A 26,220-nucleotide genomic window follows, 5' to 3' on the forward strand; every position below is an offset into this window, starting at 1 on the left:
AATTCAACTGAAAAAGTAAAATTTAAATTTGTTGATTGTTTGCTGATAAAATTGCAAATATTGCAATATTGCATTGAGTTAGTTAATAAAAAAGTATTTTTCATTTGCCTACAATATTTTTCCTGTGTTTTATTATGATCATAATCATGATAACTAATTAAAGGAAAAATCACAAGATCATTCAATGATCATGAAAATTCAAATTTTAATTTTCATTCAAATTTGCATATTGATGATGCTTTCACTTCATAAATTATGACGCATTGCTCTCTCCAACACGAAAGTAGATAAGCTGCTTTTCTAAGTACAAAAAGTATTGGCAATGATATTGGCAGTTCTGGCCCAGTATTTACTTGGTATCGGATCGACACCAAATTTTGCAGTATCGCCCACCCCTACTTGAAAGTACTGACCGAGGCCCTCTGTGCTGAGGTCAGTATTCAAGGCCGACGTCATGGTATTTCACCATATGGACCAACCTTAAGCTGGTAAACAATATATTTATTTTTCATTCTCATCTCATTATCTCTAGCCACTTTATCCTGTCCTACAGGGTCGCAGGCAAGCTGGAGCCTATCCCAGCTGACTACGGGCAAAAGGCGGGGTACACCCTGGACAAGTCGCCAGGTCATCACAGGGCTGACACAATGACACAGACAACCATTCACACTCACATTCACACCTACGGTCAATTTAGAGTCACCAGTTAACCTAACCTGCATGTCTTTGGACTGTGGGGGAAACTGGAGCACCCGGAGGAAACCCACGCGGACATGGGGAGAGCATGCAAACTCCGCACAGAAAGGCCCTCGCTGGCCACGGGGCTCGAACCCGGACCTTCTTGCTGTGAGGCGACAGCGCTAACCACTACACCACTACATTTTGAATCCTCATTCACGGCTGTAATGCAAATTGCTTCCTCCTCGGTATACAAGTGCACTTCCATGGCAGGAAAAAAACTACATTTTGCCGCCTATGTAGTCCCCTATTTATACAAAATTGAGTAATTCAGGATTCAGCCATGTTTTTGCTCGGCATTAGCAAGTTACAGGTTTTTAGCTTTCCCCTGAAATGTTTTCTTTTATTTCTTCTTCCTCAGGGTAGTAAAACTCGCTTTTGCTGTGAAGACTGTCGTTATCGCTATCCATGCTGCAAAATGGCGGCACGGTGGTGTAGTGGCTAGCGCTGTTGCCTCACAGCAAGAAGGTCCTGGGTTCGAGCCCTGTGGCCGGTGAGGGTCTTTCTGTGTGGAGTTTGCATGTTCTCCCCGTGTCCGCGTGGGTTTCCTCCGGGTGCTCCGGTTTCCCCCACAGTCCAAAGACATGCAGGTTAGGTTAACTGGTGACCCTAGATTGACCGTAGGTGTGAATGTGAGTGTGAATGGTTGTCTGTGTCTGTGTGTCAGCCCTGTGATGACCTGGCGACTTGTCCAGGGTGTACCCTGCCTTTCGCCCGTAGTCAGCTGGGATAGGCTCCAGCTTGCCTGCGACCCTGTAGAACAGGATAAAGCGGCTAGAAATAATGAGATGAGATGAGATGAGATGAGATGAGATGCTGCAAAATTAATGCTATTCTCCTGGGAAATGCTGGCAAAAATTTATAAGATTTTTGATAATCTTATAAATAAATCTTGTAAAAAAAAAAAAAAGATAAATGTTGACAAAAAATGCTACTATGTTTGTTGTTGTTGTGAACGAACGAGTCGCCAGAGGTCCGTAACCGGGGCCCCGCAGGATACGGACCCGCTCGCCAGCCAATCAGAGCGCAGGATTTGGACCGCGAAAAAAATAAAGTGTATTATTGTACCTTTATTGAGGGCAATACTCACTATTTATTTGTACCCTGTATATACCTCTTAGGAACATATATGTACCTTTTTGACTCTATAAAAGAACAGGAACAATAATGAGCCCTTAGTGTACCGTCCATGGGGCATAGAAATTGACTCCTACTGTATCCCTATTTCTCACAGTGAGCTAATATAGTTGAGCATTTATTTAACACAGAAACTGTGCTAAGTGCGAACCAGCTTCCTGCAGACAGCTACATTAGAAATGTTTTTACTCTTACTTCATTACCTTATTTATAGCTATTATAACCTATCAGGTTATTTGCTACAATATCAACTTATTTATTCATAGCCTTCAGGTTATTTTGTGTGATATAAATTCAGTATAAGTGTGTGTGTGTCTGTAATGTGTCTGTTGTGTTCAGGTGCTGATTACGGAGCTCGGTGTTGCGCTTATAAACCTCTCCCGATCCGAGCCGCCTCATTGGCTGAGTGTGAGCTCCCGGAGTCGCATCTCAAGCCGCTTCCCGCCGCTCACGGTTTTCCTCCCTGCTACTTTGACCGAGACGCGACACACAGGCATGCTGGGCACGGGCGATTTTCGGTTAGTGATTTTTAAACCCCGACATGGTCTGTGATGTGCGGATGCCGGGTTTATTACCGTGTCGTCTCGTGCTGTAATAGCGATAAGGAAGGCGTGCAAAATTGAGGTGTGTGTGTGTGTGTGTGTGGGTTTATACCGTGTTCAGTATTCCTACTCGATTATGTCATCGCGAAGATCCTTAGGATGACCGAATTCCTTCTGTGTGTCCTGAGCTTTATTAACACACGTAACTTTGCTGGTGTTTGCAGGGACGCTTCCTGCGGTGAAGGCGCAAGACTGCGTGGCGAGACCGAGAGGAAGCGCTTATCTCTGCGAATCACACAGGTAAAGTCGGACAGCTTTTACACAAAATGCTCCCTATTCCTGAGTAATTCCCAGAGCATTTAAGGGGTTGAGCTTGAAGACGAGCATCTCCAAGGTGCCTTTGGACTGGAATCACTGTCGCCAGTTAGGTGTTCAGATTGAACTAATGGGAATGATGTAGCTGCGTCATCGACGTCCGTCGTGTGCGTTTGTGTATGTTCGTTCATTCATTCATTCATTCATTCATTCATTCATTCAGAAAGGTCAGTCTGTGTTATTTCTTCTTGACACCCCATTGAGGGTCATCATGTGGCTCATTTTGCACAATAAACACAACGCGAAGGGAATGCAAATGAAATGAAATGAATCCTAACAGTTGAAGACTGTCTCAAGCGATTACGTTTGAATTTGCCACCTGCGCGTCATTTCAGCACCACGGACAGAGACGACGCACGCTTCCGCCATGAACGCGCAAACTTAACATCTGTTATTGTTGCAGGACTGGATGGCTTGTAGTCCGAGCCTTAAAACCATGCCAAAAAATGTAAACTTTGTAGAGACATTGCCAAGAACGGTTAGGAAAAGACTGCCTACAAACTATGTCAGATAATATCTACGAGCACAAGTAGTCAAGTCAAGTCAAGTCAAGTCAAGTCAACTTTGTCAAATATGCTATACATGCTCGACATACAGCACAGATGAAATATCAGTCCTCTCTGACCCACGGTGCAAACAGGCAATGCAATAAATAAAAATAGAATAATTGAAAAAACAAACAAACAAACAAACAATATAAACAGTATAAACGCTCTAGATAGGAACTAGACATAGACTAAACACTCAGACAAACAATATAAACAGTATAAATAAGCAGTATAAACACTAGATAAGAAGAACTAGACATAGACTAAACACTCAGTTTATTAATTATTAAATATGCAAAACTTTTTAGTCTGGGTTTTAATCTCACTGTGCAGAGAGAGAGAGAGAGTGTTTGTAGTAGGCCTATAAAGTCATACAATATGTGTTAGTTTAGCACAGATTAATTATTCTGCATCGGCAATCTTAGATTTAATGAACAGATCGTACCTTTAGTACTGAGTGAATGCATGCAGTGTGTGTGTATGAGAGAGAGAGAGAGAGAGAGAGAGAGAGAGAGAGAACAGCAGAGTTTATGAATTCGAACGGGTCTCCTAGCACATCTCCTTAATAATTCATAACAGTGTGCTGTATTCAGCACTTTAAAAATTGAGGTATTGAGCTCAGCCTCATGGCACAGATCGATCACTGTGATTGGCTATAATAATGTTGCTAATCATCAGGATATTTCCTGGCGCAAAGCTCTTAGTATTCTCTTGGGATTAGTTTTTCTGAACATCATAGATCACAGTTGAGAGACCACCTTAGCTGTAACTGATAAAACACGAATGTACAATGTAATATTTCCGAACACAGTGTAACAGCAGATTTATATCATTAAAGGAAGTATATTGTTGAAATTGGCTTTCTTCCCCCTGTGTTTTGATGCTTTTCAAGCCATAAGGAGATGCGCTAGCACTAACTGTGCTTTGTACTTTTTTTAGTTCATTTGTGGAGGGAAAAAAAATCCTATTTTTACATATGTTCAAAATTAAAGACTTCATCTGCTACACATGACAAATACAATTGCTTTTTATTTGCAAAGGTTTCAGTGTTTCTGCCATCTTTGCTGTCAATCTACAGTGCAAGGGAATGCAACTTGAATGAAGATAGACATCTTTTGTAAGCTTACATTGGCTAATGAACTCAACACTAACCTCAAATGATGAGTGATGAAAGCCTCCAGTGATATGGCATTCCTGTAAAATGAAAACTCTGGTGATGATGAGGTTCTTTCCCTTCACTGTAGTTTTGGAGATAGAAATAAAAAGAAGAGCTGCTTGTGTGACTTGACATAGAATAGCCACATAGAATGGGACGTAACATAACAAAGCTGTGACTGTCCCAAAAATAACCAGTTTACTTATTTTTACTTAAATTGCAACTTAAATTGCTTGCTTCCCACCTTGGAACCTGATTGGGTGGGAGGTAAAACAGCGCTTGCTGTTACTCAGCACTTTTCTGGAAAGTAAAGTAAGTAAAAAATACTAGCAGCAGTCTTCTAGCTACTTCCCATATGCATATAATTACATGTAATGTGTGCACTAGTGGTTGTATTTGCAATTGAGAATCTTCCTGTTCAGGATTGGAAAAGCAACACATTATTCAACAACGATTTAATTAAGATGTCTGCTTGTATGTGCAAACTGCTTTATTCCTTGTCAAGCCTGCTTTTAGGTAGCTAATTTAGTGGAGTAAATAAACACTACCTTAGTAACACAAGTCGTAAAGCTACAGTAAGTGTTGTTCAACTCGAATAGAAACTCACTGCTGTTTTTGGCAGCCACACAATTAAAGATTTTGCTCTTTTTTCCATCTTATTAGAGTTATGAATGAATGTTAAGGACTAGTGAGTTGGAGAGGATGAGGCAGGCACTCTATAACACTTTAAAAAAAACATGTATTTCAAAGTAAAAGATAATAATAAGACAGCACTTCTAGGAAACATTTACTTTGTCTGAATGACTAGTTGTGTCTTTAGTCTTACATTTAAATGCAGAAAGCATGTTATGCACTAAACTGTGTTTTTGAAGCATAGCAAGTGTTTATCAAAATGCAGGTACAAGCACATTGCCTTGTAAATGTCAGCTAATAGCTTCTGAAATGCATTATAAAGGAGAGTGATGGGTAGTGGTGTGGAAAAGCCAGAAACCTCATTCACGAGGTAAACAGGGAGACAAGTAGATGGGCAACTGTAGAAAGAGGACGAGAGAGAGAGAGACAGATATTAGATGTCAGAAATGTGTTCTTCTTCGCCAGTTGCTTCCCCAGGGGAAGCATATGAGTGTGTAGAGTGCAGCCGGGCTCTGCGCTGAAACAACTGACTGTGTCTTAATAAGCCAGCGGTGTAACAAGATCAGATCCATAGCACTTGCCTGCTTGTGTACTTTGACAACAAAATAGTTTATTCTGTCGGGCAAGGCAGCCTTCTTTGCTTTTGTTTCCCACTCATACGTTGGATACAAATGCATCTCTTAAATATCAAGCTATCTACAACTCCTGCAGTGATAATTATGTTAAAGGCATGTGGTGAATAGTAAGCAGTGTGTCAGCATGTAGTAATTTTTTTTTTAATCTGTTTATATTATGTATGAACTATGTCAAAATATTGTATATGGTCCATAACTGTATCTAAATTGATGTAATGAATCATAATTTTGATTAAAATGGTCATTAGTATGCGTGGTATTTTGTGGTTAGATTTATTGGTGTTGAGCTACCTATGATGACATTGCTTACTCGCCAACTACTCTTATGTGTATGGTGAGATGTTAAAAAGTATTGTTGACTTCCGCAACTCAAAATAAGTGTAGTAACATTTAAAAAAAATATTTGTGTAATACACTGATTTGTTCATTCAACATATTAGTATAAGCAATTGGATAATATTTGGGTGGTACGGTGGTGCAGCGGTTAACACTGTCACTTCACAGCAAGAAGACCCCGCCTCTCGCCCGAAGTCAGCTGGGATTGGCTCCAGCTTCCTCCATGATCCTAATGGATAAAATGGTATAGATAATGGATGGATAGATAGTATTTGCCATTGTAATGAATGTTATCATGCTTCATGGCGGTCAGGTAAACAGTTGGTTGTAGTTTGTACTATTATATAGCTATTGAGCACTAATGTACACTACCGTTCAAAAGTTTGGGGTCACCCAGACAATTTTGTGTTTTCCATGAAAAGTCGCACTTTTATTTACCACCATAAGTTGTAAAATGAATAGAAAATATAGTCAAGACATTTTTCTGGCCATTTTGAGCATTTAATCGACCCCACAAATGTGATGCTCCAGAAACTCAATCTGCTCAAAGGAAGGTCAGTTTTATACAGTAGCTTCTCTAAAGAGCTAAACTGTTTTCAGCTGTGCTAACATGATTGTACAAGGGTTTTCTAATCATCCATTAGCCTTCTGAGGCAATGAGCAAACACATTGTACCATTAGAACACTGGAGTGATAGTTGCTGGAAATGGGCCTCTATACACCTATGTAGATATTGCACCAAAAACCAGACATTTGCAGCTAGAATAGTCATTTACCACATTAGCAATGTATAGAGTGGATTTCTGATTAGTTTAAAGTGATCTTCATTGAAAAGAACAGTGCTTTTCTTTCAAAAATAAGGACATTTCAAAGTGACCCCAAACTTTTGAACGGTAGTGTACTTGTATGACATCAGACCAAGCATTTGTTTGTATTCACCATTGTATTCATTCGTTAAAAAAATGAAACAAATCAAACTATTAGTGTCTTTCAATATATGTATTTCTGTTAAGTTAGTGAGTTTATTTAATGTATTTTATTGTTAGTCACAGAGTGAATCCATGTACTTACTGCACATCTGTTGCTTCTTGTCCATGTCTGATTTATGGCAATTACTTCATTATTTAGTTTTACTAATAGCCAAATAAATTCAACATTATAGCTTAGCCTGTTTGTAGTTTACGTCTACATTTACAGCATTGGGCAGATGCACTTATACAGAGCGACTTGTAGAAGTGCTCTGAAGTGTCTGTCAATAAATACGTCCTGATATTGGTTCTCTAGGTAAGGAACTGAGAGTGCTATCAGTCTAAAAGAATGCTATTGTGGCAGTAGTATAGTATGAAAAACACAAGAAAACAAAATATTTTTTTCTTTAAAATGACAAAGTGCTAATTTAAGTACTTCATGAATACATTTAGTTTTATCTTACATACACATACAGCTGTGGTCAGAAGTTTACTCACATTCATCATGGATATGAATGTCATAAATGTAATGACAATACTGGCCTTTCAATGATTTCTTTGAACTGTTCATTTTCTGGGGAAGAATGATTGTGTTTTCTGAATTTAAAACAGGGTCAAAATGTATACATACAGAGCCAAACAAACAAACAAACAAACAAACAAACAAACAAACAAACAAACAAACAAACAAACAAACAAAATACTACTACTACTACTACTACTACTACTACTACTAATAATAATAATAATAATAATAATGAGACCACCAATGACAGTGTAGCTCACTCCAGCCCCGTGTAGTCCAGAAGGAACGCTCTAACGTAGGCCACCTTGCACAATAAATGCTGCAAGCTATATACAAGTTATATCTAGAAGCACTGTACACCCTAGGAATATCTAGCTATTTCCCAGAAAGAATCCAAAACGGTGAGGAATTGACCGAGAAGAAGTGATTTTTGTTAAACTGCTCATTAAGGCTTAATTAGTCCATAACTTAATTAATAATTGTAATTCAGCAAATCTGGGTGGAAGTTATATACACCCTAGGTACCCCTACCTTCATGCCAGAAAGAGTTAAAATCGGTGAAGAATTGAGGGAGAAGAAGCGACTTGTGTGGAAACTGCTTGTTAAGGCTTAATTACGCCATATCTTCATTATTAATTGCAATTATGCAAATTTGGGTAGAAGCTATATGCACCCCAGGCAGACCTACTTTCCTTCCAAAAAGAATAAAAATTGGTGAAGAATTGAGAGAAGAGAAGCGATTTTCGTGAACTGTGGACGATGCCGGATGGATGACGGACAACACATGATGGCATAAGCTCATTGCCTGTCGGCTGGATGAGCTAATAATAATAATTTGCTAGACTACACAGGAGAGGAGGAAGAGATGTATTCATGGAAAAGACAAGTCTTTAAATCAGATTTGAAGGTTGAGAAAGAAGCGCAGTCATGGAGAGATTAAGGGAGAGAATTCCATAGCTTGGTGGCCATGGCACTGAAAGACCTGCCTCCCAAGGTGGAGAGTATGGTGTGTGGGACAGTAAGAAAATAAGACCCAAACCATTAACTGAAAGGAAATTGGTTGGGATGGTTAGGAACAATCCAGGAACCAACAAGGCACAGGCCTGCCATGAACTGGGAGCTGCTGGAACACCATTGCCACTGTCTACAGTCAAACGAGTTTTACATCACCATGGACTGAGAGGCTGCCATCCAAGAGAGAAGCCCCTGCTCCAAAATCGACACCTTGGAGCTTGATTAAAGTTTACAGCTGGCCACATGAACAATGAAAAAGCTTTCTGACGGAAAGTTTTATGGTCAAATAAGACAAAGACAAGAGGCATGTTTGGAGTTGTAAAGGTGAAGCATTCAACCCCAAGAACACTGTAGAAACCGATAAGCAACTGTTAAGCATGGTTAAACAAAGTTGATGGAATAATGAGGGAGGACTACCTCAGAATTTTTTTTAGCATAACCTCAATTCATTAGTGAGACAGTTGAAACTTGGACACAACTGAGTGCTCCATCAGGACATTGACCCAAAATACATCAAAGCTGGTTGTTGAATGGGTAAAGCAGGTGAATATTAAACTTTTGGAATGGCCTTCGCAAAGTCTTGAACTAAACCCGATTGAAAATATTTGGAGTGTGCTTAAAAAGTAAGGTCTATGCCAGAAAACCAACAAATTTACTTGAACTCTACTAATTCTTTGAAGAAGCATGGTCAAATATCCAACCAAAATTCTGCCAGAAGCTTGTTGTTGGCTACTAAAAGTGTTTGATCAAGGTCAAACTTGCTAAGAAGCATTTAACCAAATATGAGGTGTGCTGCATGTACAGTGCCTTGCAAAAGTATTCATCCCCCTTAGTGTTTGTCCTGTTTTGTTGCATTACAAACTGGAATTAAAATGGATTTGGGGGGGGGGTTAGCACCATTTGATTTACACAACATGCCTACCACTTTAAAGATGAAAATCTTTTTTTTTTTTTATTGTGACACAAACAATAATTAAGATGAAAAACCAGAAATCTGGAGTGTGCATAAATATTCACCCACTTTCATATGAAACCCCTAAATAAGAGCTGGTCCAACCAATTCACTTCATAAGTCACATATTTAGTTGATTAAGATCCACCTGTGTGCAACCAGTGTCACATGATTTGTCACATGATGTCTGTATAAACCAACCTGTTCTGGAAGGACCCTGACTCTGCAACACTACTAAGCAAACAACATGAAAACCAAGGAGCCTCCAAACAGGTTAGAGACAAAGTTGTGGAGAAGTATAGATCAGGGTTGGGTCATAAAAAATATCCCACACTTTGAATATTTCAGGGAGCACCATTAAATCCATTATAGCAAAATGGAAAGAATATTTCACCACTACAAACCTGATAGGAGGAGGCCGCCCACCAAAACTCTCAGACTGGGCAAGGAGGGCATTAATCAGAGTTGCAACAAAGACACCAACAATAACACTGAGGAAGCTGCAAAGGTCCACAGTGGAAATGGGAGTATCTGCCCATAGGACCACTTTAAGCCATACACTCTACAGAGTGTTTATGGAAGAGTAGCCAGAAAAAAAGCCATTGCTTAAAAAATTACATTTGGAGTTTGCCCAACAGCATATGGCAGACTCCCCAAACACACGGAAGAAGATTCTCTGGTCAAATTAGACTAAAATTTAACTTTTTGGCCATCATGGGAAATGCCATGTGTGGTGCAAACCCAACACCCTGAGAACACCATTCCTACAGTGAAGCATGGTGGTGGCAGCATCATGCTGTGGGGATGTTTTTCATCTGCAGGGACAGGAAAGCTGGTCAGGACTGAAGGAAAGCTGGATGGCACTAAATTCAGGGCAATTCTGGAGGAAAACCTATTTGAGTCAGCCAGTGGTTTAAGATTGGGACGAAGGTTCACGGTCTAGCAGGACAATGACCCTAAACATACTGCTAAAGCTACACTGGAGTGGTTTAAAGGGAAACATTTAAATGTTTTGGAATGGCCTAATCAAAGCCCAGACCTCAATCCAACTGAGAATCTGTGCCATAATTTGAAGATTGCTGTACACCAATGCAACCCATCTAACTTGAAGGATTTGGAGCAGTTTTGCCTTGAGGAATGTGAAAAAATCCCAGTGGTTAGATGTGCTAAGCTAATAGAGACATACCCCAAGAGACTTGCAGTGGTAATTGTAGTAAAAGGTGGCCCTATAAAGTATTGACTTTTTTGGGGGTGAATACTTATGCACACTCCAGATTTCTGTTTTTTCATTTTAATTATTGTTTGTGTTACAATAAAACAACAATTTGCACCTTTAAAGTGGTAGTGTAAATCAAATGGTGCTAACCCCCCAAAAATCCATTTTAATTCCAGCTTGTAATGCAACAAAACAGGACAAACACTAAGGGGGATGAATACTTTTGCAAGGCACTGTATATATTCGACTCTGTGTGTATAATTTTGACCCTGTGTTGATTTCAGAAAACCCAAAATAAAGTAAAACCTGTGCACCAAATTCTTATTTTTTTTCTATTTCAGATGTACAATCATTCACCTCCAGAAAATGAACAGTTCAAAGAAATCATTGAAAGCCCAATATTGCCATGACGTTTATATCCATGCTGAGTGTGTGTAAACTTCTGACCTTAACTGTAGGCTCAAATTCATAACTAATGATCCTTTGATTCCTTCTTCTTTGTAAAATGAAATGTGTCGAATTAAATCTTAGGGTTCTGAGGTATGCTTGGCGAACTATAGGAGCTCCATAAATGACAAACCTTCCTCATTACACAAGATCTTCATCCTGAATAAAGTAACCTCATCTGTCATCTGACTCCTTCATGACTGCTAATGAAATTAATTTCAAACCTGAGCACCAGAATTAAAATTAAAAGGCTTTACATCACCATGTCATCTCCCTTCTTCATCACTTGACACTGATTGCAGACCTCTTTGTCTTATGTATGTGTGTTTCTGTGGCTTACAGATCACTGATATGCAGATTCCATGTCATGTTTTCTGTATTCCTGTTGCTATTATTACTCTTCCATGAATTGTAGCACTTTGGGATGTGGTGCAGTTTGATTCAAGATGGGAATCGATGCTAATTTGGATTATAAAGTATGATGCATGCTGTTCAAAATATTAAAAGTTTTTACAAATATTAAAAATGTGCAGATCAACACGGGGTGATGAGAAGAATATGGAAGACTGGAGCTTTGGCCTGTATGACATTTGTAATATTGATTTTGGCATGCTTCCTTTGCCTGAATTAATTTTTTTTCAATATTCTGGTTGTATTGTTTACTTTATCTTTTTCTTTCTGCATTACATCGTGCAATTACCATTTGGCTTGCACATTATATTTTACCCTCCTCTCTTTAGACTGCTTCCAGGATCTGCAGCTATCGTGCTGGATACTGTCACACTGCCACTGCTGCCCATGTAAATCGATTTCCAATATTTCAATTAATGCCTGCCCTTACAGATACAACTCTTTCTCCTGATTCAACATTTCCCGAGACCAAGCAGTCAATAACTTCATAGCAACACAGCGCTGATCAGACAGTGCTGGGTGATATTCTTTGGAGCACCAAAACAGCAGGGTCTGTTTGTAGTTTTTAGTCGTAGGTAGTAGAAGTACACAGTCCTTCTCAAATTCTCCTAAAAGTTGTACAGTTTCAAATTCTTCAAAGTACTTTAATTTTATATCAGAATAAAATTAGCACTCTAAAATGGCATTTTAATAGAACTGTGCACACATTAGCTAGTTTACAACAGCTATTTCTAAGCTCTGAAATGATAGCGTGCAAGTGAATACCTCTGACAGCTGAGCAGTAAATTAAAAAATAAATAGCTAACCCTAGAACATGATTATTGCCAATTAGCAAGGAAAAAAAAAATCTTGATTTTTTTTCCATCTTTATGAAAGATACTTGATTATGATTTCGAGTCTATTTGTTCTTATATAATGCAATTATAAATAAATTGTGCCAAGTTTATTTATTTGTTAGAATGGACTTTGGAGAATGTAGATGTGCAACATAGTAACCGCATCACTGAAAACAAATAGTGCAAAGAATTTAAAAACAATTTAGAATATTTAAAGAAAGGATATTAAAAAACTGTATGCACTATTTGCTATCGATAGTGCTGTTACTATTTTTGTACAATTTAGTGAATCCTTTCTCAACAGAGCAGTTGATTTCTCACTTGACAATATGATATCAAATTAGCATGGTTACGCACAGCATCAGAAATAAACAAAGTAAAACTTCTTACCTTTTAAATTACTTTTTTTATATATAAGTACAAGCTTTAGATTAACCAACATACAGGACATTCATTTGTTATCCCCCGCCCAAACAAAGTTTGGTGAGGGATATAGAAACGGGTTCCGTCCATCCGGTCATGTTTTCGTTTCTGGGCCATATCTTTAAAACTACTGAAGATGAAACTTTGTATACATATCAAGCAACATGTGAACTGGTGCCTTTTGCTATTTTGGATTTTTGAAAAAAAGTGTTTTCCAAATTTTTACATAGAAAAATAGATTTTGACTTAGTTTCTAAGAGCAATGTTCATTTCCGGAGCATATATCCAAAACTATTCATGATATGGATTTGAAACTTGGTGTACACATTAACAAGGTGATGTAGATGTGCCTTTTCATACTAAGAAATTTGAGAAATTTTAATTTTTCATGTTTCCATGGAAACAATTTCAGATTTAGTCTCTCAGGTTAGTCTTAGGGGTAGGTTTTGTTTCCGGAGCAGAGCTCGAAAACTATGAGTGGTATGGTCTTGAAAGTTGGTATATGTGTTGATTAAGTAATGTATATGTGCCTTTTGATACTAAGAAATGTGAGAAATTTAAATTTTTAGCTCACCTGGACCAAAGGTCCGGTGGGCTTATGCCATGGGCTGCTGAGGTCAGTGTAAAGAGGTAGGGTTGGTTTCCTGCAGCAGAACTTGAAAAATGTGACAAATAATATCTTGAAACTTGGTATATAGTTGGTATATAGGGCGGGGGATATAGATGACTCTGTCTTCTTGTTAAATCTAAAACACTGACTATTCAGTTTGATGTATGAGAATGAAAATATACATCACCCATTCGAGTTAGCTGCCTAGCTTGTTGCTGACAAAATACGAACATGGGGGCATTGAACATGCCTAGGGTAAAAATGACCACTTAGGATCTAATGCAGCATTATATTTTACATAAACTTGTTCATAATTGCAGCTTATGATTCTTGTAAGCTATCTAACTAGCTCTGGTTCATGTGGCTGCCTAAAATATACATGGGAGGTCACTACAAAATGCAAGATCTTGTCCTCGGCACTAAGAAGCAACATGCCATAATAGCCCTCTATTATAGCTAACTTTACAACAACAAAAGCATGAACACTGTCAGTCTCTCTCTGTCTCTCTTTCAAGATGTTTTTATATGTTATACCCTCTGCTTGGGGACTGTGGGTGTTGACGTTCAATCAATGTCAGCATGTTCAGGCACTGAGAGTGCTTCATAAAGACTGAGAAAGAAATCAGTTTCAGAGCGAAACTTGACTGCCTCTGGTTTCATCTTTCTTCATGGTAATGGGCAAGGTCATGGTTATGAACAAATCTGGATATACACTCATGATTGAGAACTGATACATTCTGAATATGTTACTATTTTGAAAACCAGCTTGTATTATTATTATTATTATTATTATTCTCATCTCATCTCATTATCTCTAGCCGCTTTATCCTTCTACAGGATCGCAGGCAAGCTGGAGCCTATCCCAGCTGACTACGGGCGAAAGGCGGGGTACACCCTGGACAAGTCGCCAGGTCATCACAGGGCTGACACATAGACACAGACAACCATTCACACTCACATTCACACCTACGGTCAATTTAGAGTCACCAGTTAACCTAACCTGCATGTCTTTGGACTGTGGGGGAAACCAGAGCACCCAGAGGAAACCCACGCGGACACGGGGAGAACATGCAAACTCCACACAGAAAGGCCCTTGCCGGCCACGGGGCTCGAACCCGGACCTTCTTGCTGTGAGGCGACAGCGCTAACCACTACACCACTATATTATTATTATTACAAATGTTTTACCATCAAGAAATTCTGAAAGTGGTTAGTGCTTATGTGCTGCAACATTAAAATAATTACTTTAGCTTTGGTGTCTTCTTTCTTAGGCCTTTATGCAGATGTCACAGCTCACTACTGAAAGCAGCAATAACACAGATTTCACACACATTTAGATAATTTGGCACAATGCTCAATATGGTCGCAGTTATATGATTAATGACCATAACATTAACAGTATTTGATTAAGAAGGATTAGGAATATGCAATTTTCAACCCCAAAGTTCTTTATTTGGCCATATGACTTCACTAGATATGTAAGTATTGAAATAATTAGAATTCATCATCAATAATGGTTCTCTCTTCAACATCATGATGAGCAGGTCAAACCCCACCCTTGAACATTCGTCTGATTCAGTGCTGTCATTCCAGTTTTCTTGGCCTAGTTTATTTCCAGGTCAGAATGGCTTTATCTTCAGAAATTACCAATATTCTCTAGGACTTCAGAATAAACCATGCTGTAACCCTGACAGCACAGAGACGCAAGTAAATACATCACATATCGGGCCTGCTGAAAGCTCTCTGCTAAGACTGAGACTGTGAGCTGGTCCATCTGTGACATTAGGCAGTAGATTTATAATCCGCTTTATTTCCTCTTGGTACCTCACTTGGCACTAATTGGGATGGATAGACTCTTACTTGGGTTAAATGATGTGGGGGTGAAATGTTTATTATCCTGTGGGGAAAAAAAAATTTGGGGTTTGCTTTTTAGGACGAAGGACATCATCGTTTCTGCAACCACAGCGGTGGAGGACTGGGAGGACTGAAGATGGAGAGGTTAGAGAGCTGTCTGTAAACATGTTTAACCCACTTAACCCAACAAATTCATAGTGTGAGCTGATTAGCACAGTTAGCTGTAAATTACTTTTGAAGTATAAGTGAACTTTGAAATCTCAAACACTGAATTCATGGATTTCTGTGTTTTCATCAACTTTACATCCCTACCTTTGTCCTGCCTTCTGTCTGTTATTACAGAAACCATCATCAGCGGACTGAGATAGAAGAAAATACTGCACTTCAACAGGAACAGCAGCTGCTAATGGAGAAGGCAGCCATAATGTGAGTGCTTTTCCTGAAGGGAGCAGTGTGGAGAAGGTCAGGTTGGCTCTTTGAGAACCAGTGTGACATAACTAAACTCTGAAATTGAGATTTCAAAGATCTGTAAAGTGCACCAGATCTGTACTTCAAGCTATTCAATCAATTTTTTTTAAATAGACAATGTTTGTGTTAATGGGACACATAGAACCTTTCGCATGATGTATGAGTCCAAAAGCCAAACTATTTGAATGACATCAAACATCTCAAACAGGATTATGTCATTCAGGTGTTACTCTGAAATAATACTTTGTTAGTAGTATTGCTTTTACAATTGTAATTGCGGTAACACAGGGATGAGAATTTTCCGCCGATTGGCGGATTTCCGACTTTTTCAGACCAAAATGATCGTTTTTGAGATCGATGTAAATCCGTTGAGAAATTGGGGGGGGGGGGGGGGGGGGGGTATGGTTAATGATCTGTGGTCACCTTATAACGTCTTGATTCTTGGTGGGCTCCGGGTTAACACACTCGAGTCTTTCGACATGTCGTAATTAATTCACTTTTGCGACAATGTTCGACTTATTTGCGGTAGAATTTTCGGGAAATCCCATCGCGTGCAGTGTATAAACACAAGTGCGCATGCTCTCCACGCGTGGCTTGCAATTGCCGTTCAGAACACTGAATGTCGATTGTCGAGATCGACGAGCAGACTCACAATGAAGCTTGGTGATCACATACGGAAAATAGACATCCCAGGAAAAGTACTTTGCTCATTGTGTTCTGACATGATAAACTACGCTAGTAGAGGGGCAAGGACTATCGAACTTCACGTATACACCAAAAAACACAAAGGTAGGTCGAAAATTATTTTGCCTGTTCAATGATTCATTATATTTATAATGTATATCGCACGAATCAATGCCATGGTGTGTGTGTGTGTGTGTATATCTCAAATACATGTCATATATAAGTGTGTATCTTTTATAAATGGGGTTAGCTTATCAAATGTAGCATGTTAGGGAGAATCATAGTATCATATCTATATTTCTGATAAAATTTTAGGTATGATACCGTGTATAACTCTCCTACTTATTGCTCATTTCATGGGGGGACGGGGGAGGGAATGGCTGGCATGTGCCGCGTGGGAGCATCTGCCCAAATTTTTTAGGCCGAGATGAACTTGTAGTTTTTGATTTTAAAAAAATTTCCAATATGTAATGCCCATTGTACATGGCTGTTCTTTAATTCAAAATCACCATCTTGATCTTCAAATTGACCGTATGGTATATGTATTACATTACACAACATCCTGTCCAGATAAAACCTAGTTAGTACACACAACAGTTGAAAGGGAAGTGATGAGTGATGTTGAATGTTGCCTGCTTAATATGCAAGACCTCCTGCTACCATGATAACATCAGAAGAAAGCTTAAGAGAATTATATGATAGAACCTTTTTCTGGTTTGCACTTCATTTTAAAGGATTAGAGTATTCAAAGACATGAATAGCAAAAATGCAGAAATATAATACTGTAGAGCTCGTTTATATTAAAAGGTGCATTGATTTTTTGAAATAATCAAATGTGAATTGATTAAAAACAAGTCTCTTGTACCATATTAATCATTTTCACCTGGTAGTCCACCAAGAAGGGGAATTTATTTCCAGATAAATTGCAACTTTTTGCTGATAAAATTAATGGTTTTGGGGTAAAAAAAAATAGCCCAAAATCATTAGCTCCCACCCCCTGGGCCCCCACCGGGGCTCTGCCCCTGGGCCCCGCTGGGTGCCTGCGGCCCCCAAACCCCCGGCTTTTTTCAGCCTTTTAAAATATTTTTCATTCTCATCCCTGGGTAACACTTTATTGGAAGATTACCTACATTAAAACTTCTTAGCACATTCATAAGCATCCTAACAGCACATGTACAAAGCTTTGAGATCTTCTATGAACTACCCACTCATCATCTTACCTTCTGGGAACTTGCTTTACAGTATCTGTGCTATGTATGAGTCGAGAAATAGATTGTTCGTATCTGTAGTGTTGGTTGGTTGTATTAGAAGCACCCTTCTCATACGACATTTCTTATTTAAGAAGCCTCTATATGAATGTCAGCAGAACAACTGATTTTCATACTCTCAAACTAAGTGGTAATCATTTTGCCACGTATTAGATTCTCTGTTTCTATAACGTTTTCTTGAACATAATTTATTCACGTATCAGAACAGAAAGGCTTTATGAATGTATTCTCAATAAAAACAAACTAAAGTTGTATAACATAAAATCTGCCACCTCATCTAAGATCCTTGATCGAAGTCATTCATAAATGATCGAACATTGTTTTATAAAAGAATTATGGAGCAACCCTTAAAATAAAGTGTTACCCTCCAATAGAACGGTCTTTTTCATCACCTTCTTATTATTCTTGCCTTTTTTAAAGCATCCTTCCCATTCATGCTGAATTATTACAGCTGCAGTCGTTTTGAATAATTTGCTGGCTCATGTTTCTCCTGTTCTCACCGCTATTGATTGCTGTTAATGTAATTTAGATGTGACTAGGCTTCAATAGTCAGATTAGGGTTCACTGCTAGGTGACGCCAGTTCAAAGCCACTTTGGGTGAGAATGAAATTAGCTTATAGTGCTGCCACAGTACATGAACATTTGTGAGACTGGACAGAAATACTGTAGGCTTATTTTTGTGAATAATTCAGTGTAATAAGTTAATATAATCAGCTTAGAAATTATCATAACCAACATATTCTTATTGTCTGTTGGAGTAGCCCTTTGTAAATTTATTATAGAGGGTTTATGTTGTGTAGGTTTATGAACACCACCAATAGGGCTGTCCCAGATGAAAGATGAACAAAGTGAAAGAAATGTGGTAATATCTTTGGTTGTGTGGTTGTGAGAGAGGTTTAAAGATGGCCATTGTCATGGTCTTGCTAGCAAAGATAGCGTAGAACAAAATTCTGACAATGTCAGAAATTTAGGATGACCATCTCACAATATGATGACTGCTATGACGTACATCTGCTGACCAGCCAATAGGAATGCAGCATGAAATGACATGCTGACCAATGTGACACTGGTGCCAAATCAGCAAGGGCTCAATTTTTGCTTGGCTTCATTGTTTACCACTATAGTGGTGCAGATGGATGGCACACGCTGATGACATTTTATTCTTGTTCTTGCATATTGACTTGCGTCGTAGCCTATGATTCAGTAAGTGTTATCGTTATACAGTCTACATACATCAAACTTGATGTCGCACCCATGTTTATTAGATCCAGTGTAGCCTGCAATAAACTTCTCAGATTGCTGAAATCTTACAGTCTGTTGACGCAATTAAATAAAGTGTTACCAAAAAAAAAAAAAAAATCACATCTCACATAGACTACCACTGAAATATTTCCTAAAAAAGGGATATGAAAGTCAAAGCTTTTAGGTACCGGTATCAGTTTAAAATATTGTACATACAATTTGGTGGATATATTTCCAACATTTAAAAAAGCAAGTCAGTTCTAGTTTTAATGGAAATGAATCACAACGGTAAAGTTTTTTTTTTCTTTTTTCTTCATTTTTCCAACAATTTGATCCTGTAGCTTGGTTCCGTTTCTATAATGGAGTAATGAAGAATCAAAAGACATTTTCCCAGCAATATTCTCACACAGAATGGCTTATTTTCCCTCAAATGACCCCATTCAGGTCCCAGCACTATAATTGAATTTTGTCTAGTGGTGACAATTTGCTGCAGTCGATAAGAATTAGTTTTCTCAGATTTCATCAGGTCAGTAGAGTGAGGATAAAAAGCATCCGCTTTGATTTCTTTGTTTCTCAGCATCGTGTTTATAAAGCTCACTTGTACAGTCATTATTGTTTATGGGTTAAAAATAAATAGATGTATCTGACATCACATTCATGACCTTCATCCATAAACAGTGTCTGTGTCTGAGGGTATTTTATAATTGTGCAAATGAACTATGACGTTTTAATTTCCCAGAATTCAGAGGGCCTGGCGTACTTTGTTGGAGCGCAAACAAGGCTGGCAGGAGGAGCCGAAGAACCGCATAAATCATTTTGAGATGGTGTTACAGGAAGATGCCCTTCCCACTAACCTTCCCACTGGAGAGCTGGGTCAAAACCTCACACTGGTAGGGAACCTTGAGAGAGAGTGAATGAGTGTGTGTCTATGAGAGATTCATCTTGCAGACTTGAGCTGGGGGATGAAGATGTTGAGTGTTCGTTGGCACGATGCCCAGATCTGTAATTAGCAGCTAATTAGATTAATTTGCTAAGTAGGTTGATTGATTAATGAAGTAGTCTGAGGAGTGCAGCACCCTCGTTCTGTCTGCCTTTAGGGCTTTCTGTGAATTAAACACTGCTCACCAACCCAAAAATGCGTGTGTGTACACACACACACACACACACACACACACACACACACACACATGCAGACATCCAGCAAGATTTACAGTACATACTAATTGAGGTGAGGGCTGTATGAGACTTGCAGTTTTCTCTCTTCATTTTCTCAAAGAAGATGGTGTGCAGGATTGTGAGCAGCGTAAGTCTCATTTCTGTGGAGGTGTAAGTGGCATATTGCTTTTATTCCTCACATTACCTCCATCTTGCTCTTCCCTACGGCATGGTTACTATCTGAAAGCTGCAGATCAATGAAGGAAAGCTAGAGTGTGTTTCATTGAACGCTGAATATATTATCTGAATATCCTCCATGTTCTCTAAGTTTTTATGGCCTGAATGAAGTCATCAAGTCGAACCTTCAGAGTGAGGGCAGTTAACGTTTTGTCCTTTGCTCTATTTATTTGTGTGTATTTCTTTTATATGAATACATTAATTACACATTATGCTGAGAGGCTTTTAATTTCCTTTTGGTTTCTTAGCTCTGCCCTAGTTTGGTATAACGAAGAGTTATACCAGAACCAATAACATTGCTACAAATAATGAAATCAAATGTGTATGGATTTACATGATATGTGGATAATGCTCAATGTTGACTGACAATCTTTCGTATATAATTAGCTATTGCTTTATGGTATTAATATTTTGAGTGCACTGATTTATGTAATATAGGTGTTTGTAATATTTCAGAAAGCTTACTAGGTGATAGAATATTACAGTGGTGCTTGAAAGTTTGTGAAACCTTTAGAATTTTCTCTATTTCTGCATAAATATGACCTAAAACATCATCAGATTTTCACACAAGTCCTAAAAGTAGATAAAGAGAACCCAGTTAAACAAATGAGACAAAAATATTATACTTGGTCATTTATTTATTGAGGAAAATAATACCAACCTGAACTCTGTCCTGCCGTCTTCTGTGCTCCATCGTTATACGAGAACCGCTACAGTGGTGCTGAAAACCCGGGATCTGGAGCACAGAAGACGGCAGGACAGAGTTCAGGTTGGTACAGCGTTTTATTGCTACACTTTTCAGTGAACACTTATTTTGAATTCACAGGCACACACACAATCGGCGTCTGGTTCGGGGAAGAGCTCCCTCTGCTCTCGCTCTCCCTCCTTAAGTAGGGCGCGGTCACTGGGAAGACACACAAACACAGGTTAATTGCCCTCAGGTGTAGTGATTCTGCCACTTACCTTCCCTGACTCCGCCCTCTTGTCACAGACTGGCGCTTGACCACGCCCCCGCTGCCACATAGGTGTTCTTGAGTTCTTGAATAAACAATCATAAATAGTTCATCTGTGTGGGTTTTGTTATGACAGACAATATACCAGAGCATTTTTTAAGGATTTTCCACTAGGAGACCGACTGGTCTGGGCAATACAATCACAGGCCCCAGAGTCCATGCGGCTGCACCGCTGCGGCATATTCTGTGATGCAAAATGGTTCACCAATCACCATACAGACAAACACACTACAGTGACTACACAGCTATCAAGAGCAATTACCAAGCACAAATGTTATGTCAAAGACACTCAAAGTTACACAGTAATAACATCGGATTCTGACATCAGCCATCTCAGTAACCAAATTTTCTCATCTCGTCTCATCTCATCTCATCTCATCTCATCTCATTATCTCTAGCCGCTTTATCCTTCTACAGGGTCGCAGGCAAGCTGGAGCCTATCCCAGCTGACTACGGGCGAAAGGTGGGGTACACCCTGGACAAGTCGCCAGGTCATCACAGGGCTGACACATAGACACAGACAACCATTCACACTCACATTCACACCTACGGTCAATTTAGAGTCACCAGTTAACCTAACCTGCATGTCTTTGGACTGTGGAGGAAACTGGAGCACCTGGAGGAAACCCACGCGGACACGGGGAGAACATGCAAACTCCACACAGAAAGGCCCTCGCCAGCCATGGGGCTCGAACCCGGACCTTCTTGCTGTGAGGCGACAGCGCTAACCACTACACCACCGTGCCGCCCCTAACCAAATTTTAGTTTTGTTTTTCTTAACCAACATGTCAGGGGCGCCGCTAGAAATCTTGGGCCCTATGAAAGATTAAAATTTAGGGCCCCCCCGGTAAAATTTTCAAGCTCAAGCAACTGAATTTGAAGCCTGTTTTTGGCTGGCACTTCTACTGTACTATGCATCTGATCAGCTACCTAGCAAGTTTAGGTAATACAATTATTTGGTATATGAACATTTTAAATAATGCAGAACTGTCAGAATTAGACTGAATAGACTGTTGCCTTAAAAATTTTATATATATATATATATATATATATATATATATATATATATATATATATATTTTTTTTTTTCTTTTATGAGCAACTATTATCAGTAGCCTATGGAGTTCATTCAATCCAAATGTTTGTGTTGAGAGAAATTGCATGCATCACTGTATCAGTATGGATTTATAACATTCTGTATGCATATTATGGATACTCCAGAGCCCTCCAGCAAACATCATCAATAATCAGGATTACAAAATGTATTCCTTTGTTTCCTCCATTTATTGACTTATTGTATGTGATCAAATGTATGCCTTGATGAATAACTACACTAGTTTTTTGATACAATTACATAGTGCACTGCAAGAAATCCACTAAGTGTTTTTGGTTTCTTTTAGGCATCACACATTTATTAGAAAACACAGCAAATGTTCAAATATTCAAGTTAAATACTTAGCAACAGTATCAATAAATCCACACATGAACAATAGCAATGATATCTATGACCACAGCTAATGTGCAAAATATTAAAGTTAAATACTTAACAATATCAACAAATCCACACATGAACAATGGCAAAACATCTAGACTTAATTATACAATAAAGATACCTATGAAAAAAGGTGATTTTTTTTTCACACACAGTGTGATATCCGGACTTCATAATTTATTACACCTGCTCCTTCTTAGCAACTTCTAGAATGTTCACCTCTGTTGCGCACATAGAAAAACTGCCAGCTGCTCTAAGCTGCGCTAATAGCGGCGCTGTGCATGCACGGAGCTACACATTTCACGTGTCCCACGCCCAGAATCAGACTGTACCATTAGTAAAAAGGGTGGAGGGGTGAAATGACAATCTCATCTCATTATCTCATTATCTCTAGCCGCTTTATCCTTCTACAGGGTCGCAGGCAAGCTGGAGCCTATCCCAGCTGACTACAGGCGAAAGGCGGGGTACACCCTGGACAAGTCGCCAGGTCATCACAGGGCTGACACATAGACACAGACAACCATTCACACTCACATCTACGGTCAATTTAGAGTCACCAGTTAACCTAACCTGCATGTCTTTGGACTGTGGGGGAAACCGGAGTACCCGGAGGAAACCCACGCGGACACGGGGAGAACATGCAAACTCCACACAGAAAGGCCCTCGTCGGCCCCGGGGCTCGAACCCAGGACCTTCTTGCTGTGAGGCGACAGCGCTAACCACTACACCACCGTGCCGCCTGAAATGACAATATCATAAATAATTCAAGAAAAATGTTATAGCAAATCATAACCATGTATAATTTGCTTATTTTAACAGATGAAATGAAATATTTTATTTCAAAAACTTACACAAGGCAATACTATTAAAATGATATTAATATCCCTCACAGGCCCCCCTGTCAGTGCCAGGCCCTTAGAATCGTCCTAACTTTCCCCCCCTAGCGGCGCCCCTGTTGTGTGTATATCTTATAACATAGATCTTCGTTTTCCTTGTTAAATGTATACTTATGTGGTACTTGGTTAATTAATTGCAACTGATTGAACCAAATGATAAGACATAACTTGGTTTAAAATTTGGTCTTCCAGTGAAGCTGGTTTGGCATTGACTAGGAGACCAAATCTGGCCACTGGGAGACCATTTGGTCTCCCAGTAACTATGTTAAAAAAATGCTCTGCAATATACCACTATAGCACTTTACTATAGCACTATAGTATAGTATACTATGGTATAGTGGGCCTATTTGGGGGGGAAGTCCAGGGCCGTTTTTTAGTTCCAGTCCGTCCCTGGAGTTATTGCCGCACAAGGGGGTCACACCAGATACTGAAAGCAGAGGTTCACATACCTTTGCCTCTCACAGATATGTAATATTGGATCATTTTCCTCAATAAATAAATGACCAATTATAATATCTTTGTCTCATTTGTTTAACTGAGTTCTCTTTATCTACTTTTAGGACTTGTGTGAAAATCTGATGATGTTTTAGGTCATATTTATGCAGAAATAGAGAAAATTTTAAAGGGTTCACAAACTTTCAAGCACCACTGTACTGAAGTTGGTGCTTGAAAGAAAAGAGCAATCTGCCCTCTTACACAAATATGAGCTCACAGATACCTACAGTTGTCTAGTATCACTGTCACTGACGTGAGAGAGCGCACATGCCATCCTTACCATCCAAAGAGAAATGACGATTTTGTTCTTGTTGATTCCCAGCCATGGATGGCTTTGGCATTATTGGGATTCAAACTTGCGATCTTCAGATGATAGGATAACTGCTTTCCATTAGTTATCCTTTCATGTAACACTAAACAATTCATGCACAAGCTCATATCAGTGACTTTGTACAAGTAATGTTGCAATTTTTAAAGCAATGAAATTAAACTGTTACAGCGATATTAACAAGTTTATCACCACAACACTTAAATTGGTTATTTGCTTCACAAGCATGGCATGTTTTGGTGTTTATGTTTTCCATTGTTTGGGAATATATTTGCTTTATGTCCATAGGCAGTTGTTCATTTTACCATGCAAAGAAGACACGCCAGTGTGGGAGCAAAGTGGCCTCATGCAAAATGTATGGACTAACCTCCTAGGTCGATCCTCTGTCTAATATGTACAAGATATGGCCTTCACTTGTGAAATCTTGTCACACTTCAATTTTTATCTTTTGCTATCACGCATACACCCTTGACTGGTGCACCAATCTTATGAAGCTTACAAGTACTATGAGGTGATGAGAATAGTGGTGTAAGATGGAGAATGTGTAATATGGAGTAAGACTCTATAGGAAACGTGGGACAACCCAGTGATGCCCAAAGGTCCTCATGCATATTTATGAAATGTGAGACCACAGCAAGCATGGATGAAGTATTGAATATTCATCAGTTCAGCGATGTAGCACTGTAATGAAATCCAACCATGCTTGCTTGAAAGCCTGCACAGCAGGATGGATCTAATGACTGATGCTTTGAAGCTGATTTTTGTTACGGTTCAAGACAGGCCACACTCAAAAATCACACTAAGTCAATAGGCTCTAATAGTGGGTTCCTTTTGCTGACGGGCTTCCTCTATTAACCCCTTCAATGCACTTGGACAAGTCACGTACGTCATGAAATCTTTTACCGCTGTGCCTTATGACATACGCGACTCATCATAAACACCTCCTTTTATGTACCTTACATGGCACATTACTTTTACTTCACAATGGCACATTACTGTGAGTTGACCTAGTGGTTAGCATGTCCACCTCTCGATCATGAGTTCTATTCATGGTTGGGTCATACCAAAGACCATCATAAAAATGGTACCCAGTTATGTGGTGTACATTGTATTTTCAAGTACTAGTAATTCATGTTTATGGACAGGTTCTCATTGACAAGACCCGCTGTCTTGGTTTTTTTTTTTAGATGTTTTTGAAGTTGTTTTTGATTACTAAAGTTATTTTTACTCTACAACAGTGTTTTTTGTGATTTTTCTATACAAATATTAAAAATATAAAGTTCTGAACAAGTTAGAGAAAAATTATCAAACTATCCCAATTTTTTCCTATTTTTGTCCTGTATGCCCGGCCCATTACAGTTAATTATGGGTGGCAGCCAAGGGGTTAAGACTTGTATATTGGACATGAGATGGGATTCTTTTCTAAATGGTCCATTGGACTGGCCATTGTATCTTCTTTAGGGTGTACAGTGGTATGCAAAAGTTTGGGCACCCCTGGTCAAAATTACTGTTACTGTGAACAGTTAAGCAAGTTGAAGATGAAATGATCTCCAAAAGGCATAAAGTTAAAGATGACTCATTCCCT

The 26,220-nt window shown here is 39.0% G+C and overlaps 1 protein-coding gene across 1 annotated transcript in view; it reads left to right on the forward strand.

Moving 5' to 3' along the window:
* Positions 1–2,370: 2,370 nt before the first annotated feature.
* schip1 (schwannomin interacting protein 1) overlaps positions 2,371–26,220 on the forward strand; it is an 816,449-nt gene continuing 792,599 nt past the window's right edge. Inside the window, exons 1-5 of the mRNA XM_060905834.1 lie at positions 2,371–2,393; positions 2,642–2,717; positions 15,437–15,501; positions 15,700–15,783; positions 19,759–19,909. Of these exons, the coding sequence (XP_060761817.1) occupies positions 2,371–2,393; positions 2,642–2,717; positions 15,437–15,501; positions 15,700–15,783; positions 19,759–19,909 (399 nt within the window). The remainder of the gene's footprint in view (positions 2,394–2,641; positions 2,718–15,436; positions 15,502–15,699; positions 15,784–19,758; positions 19,910–26,220) is intronic.

This window comes from Neoarius graeffei, chromosome 23 (assembly GCF_027579695.1).
Source record: "Neoarius graeffei isolate fNeoGra1 chromosome 23, fNeoGra1.pri, whole genome shotgun sequence".
NCBI lineage: Eukaryota > Metazoa > Chordata > Actinopteri > Siluriformes > Ariidae > Neoarius > Neoarius graeffei.